Below are 2342 nucleotides of genomic sequence, written 5' to 3' on the forward strand. Positions count from 1 at the left end.
ATGAAACAACATTGCATTTTCTGGGATTTACACTGCTTTTGATTGCCTTAGAACTGCTTCCTTCCAGATTTCAGGTAGCACATCTAGTTCAATCCAATTCATTAGACCTTAGTTAAATTCTTGTTGTGTGTCAGGCCCTGTTTGAGGTGTTTTATATAAATTATCGCATTGAATCCCTGCAAAAACCTTCTACAAGCTTTTTGTTCACATTATACAGATGAGAAAATTGATGCTCAAAGTTGTGAAAAATCCAGTCCAGAAATACATTCAAATCCTCTGTTCTTTCTATTCCTTGCTCTCTCCCCAAGATACCAGACCACTGCTGCACTCTCCATTTCCAGGTCCTATACCAATGGGAAGATGTCCTCCCGGCAAATATCAAAACCTATAGCTTGTTACTCTTTGGATCAACAAGATTCTCTGCCCAGTCCATTGAATCCCCTTTCTTCCCTGGGAAACTGGAGAGGATATATATGGAGCTTTCAGTCCTTGACCCGACCTCATCATCTATTCATTTAACAAATAGTTATTGAGCACCTACTTTGCACCAGGCCACATCCTCAGTACTATGGATACAAAAGTGAATGACATACAAGACTCTTGTTTTCACGAAGATTAAATTTTGGTCACTTTGCAGAGTTAAAAACTAAGGTTTGGGGAGGTTAATTACCTTGTCTATGGCACTACACAATTTTGTGACCCATTTCATGAACTTTCAGTGCTTTCTCCTCTATCAAAGGCATGACCTCTCTCTCATCTCTCTCTTGCTTTGCTCTCCTCAGTCTCTGTCCAGCAGATGACCCCAGAGAATCTGACCTGGGCCAGGGTGGCCCCTGCTGAATTCATCCTCCTGGGCATCACTGATTGCTGGAATCTGCGCATAACCCTCTTCCTGATCCTCTTGCCCGTCTACCTGCTGAGCCTACTGGGAAATGTGGGCATGGTTCTGTTGATCTGCATGGATGCTCGACTCCACACACCTATGTACTTCTTCCTAGCCAACCTCTCCCTACTGGACGCCTGCTATTCTTCAGCCATAGGCCCCAAGATGCTAGTGGACCTGCTCCTGCCCCGTGCTACCATTTCTTATGCAGCCTGTGCCCTACAGATGTTTGTCTTTGCAGGGCTGGCTGATTCTGAGTGCTGCCTCTTGGCAGCGATGGCTTATGACCGCTACATGGCCATTGGGAACCCTCTTCTCTATACAACGGTCATGTCACGGCGCCTGTGCCTGGCCTTGCTGGGAGCATCAGGCCTGGGTGGTGCAGTGAGTGCCATTGTTCACACGACCTTCACCTTTCGCCTAAGCTTCTGCCATTCCCATGAGATCAACAGCTTCTTCTGCGATATCCCTCCACTTTTGGCCATCTCATGCAATGACATTAGTCTCAATGAACTTCTCCTCTTTACCATCTGTGGCTTCATCCAGACAGCCACAGTATTAGCTATTGCTGTGTCTTATGGCTTCATTGCTGGGGCTGTGATCTGCATGCGCTCAGCCGAGGGCCGACAGCGAGCAGCCTCTACCTGTGGCTCCCACCTCACAGCTGTGGCTATGCTGTATGGGACACTCATTTTCATGTACCTGCGTCCTAGCTCCAGCTATGCTCTGGACACTGACAAGATGGCATCAGTGTTCTACACACTTGTCATCCCAGCTCTCAACCCACTCATCTACAGCCTCCGCAATAAGGAGGTTAAGGATGCCCTCAGGAGGACCTGGAGCCATCTCCACTGTCCAGGGCAAGGGCACCAATAAGAGACTGGGAGGGCCCAATTAGGATGGGCTATGAAGAGACTGAGAGGATACTCTTTTTGTTCCTTGTCACTGTGGATAAAGATGGATGTGCTTCTAGCTTCAGTGTCTCTTCTAATTGTTTATGGGGCAACGACGGGAGAGGAAAGGAAGCACGTAGAAGAGAGGCTGAAATCTGGGGATAATATTAGTGATACACCTAGAGTTAGAACCAAGATGAGGTTAATGTCATTACTGAGCTGCCTTAGATTCCCCAATGTCCAAAGCATAAAAGTGCCTAGATGTTATCAGGTGAAGTAACATAAGGTTTATTTGCCACCTGTACTGATAAGCAGGCTAAAACACCAAATGAGAGCTGTGTTGACTCCAAGTTTCCCCATTTATGGTTCTTCATGGCCAAAGAGTCTGCTGCTATTCAACTTGATCTCAGGAGAGCATCTTCAGAACTCATTCATGCAAAGAATGGGAGGGATCTGATTAGTCAAATATCCCTCCCTTGTAGCCTGTGGATTCCATCCCTCAAGGAAACGGCAGAAGAGCATCAGAACATACACAAACTCATTCCTAAAATACCAACAGTTGGGCA

The 2342-nt window shown here is 46.5% G+C and overlaps 1 protein-coding gene across 1 annotated transcript; it reads left to right on the forward strand.

Annotated features, from left to right (window-relative positions):
* Window positions 1-796: 796 nt before the first annotated feature.
* Window positions 797-1844, forward strand: OR5C1 (olfactory receptor family 5 subfamily C member 1). The gene has a single exon (XM_077133361.1). The coding sequence runs from the start codon at window positions 797-799 to the stop codon at window positions 1757-1759; it is 963 nt and encodes a 320-aa protein (XP_076989476.1). The 3' UTR covers window positions 1760-1844.
* Window positions 1845-2342: the final 498 nt, after the last annotated feature.

This window comes from Tamandua tetradactyla, chromosome 2 (assembly GCF_023851605.1).
Source record: "Tamandua tetradactyla isolate mTamTet1 chromosome 2, mTamTet1.pri, whole genome shotgun sequence".
In the NCBI taxonomy this organism is placed as follows: Eukaryota; Metazoa; Chordata; class Mammalia; order Pilosa; family Myrmecophagidae; genus Tamandua; species Tamandua tetradactyla.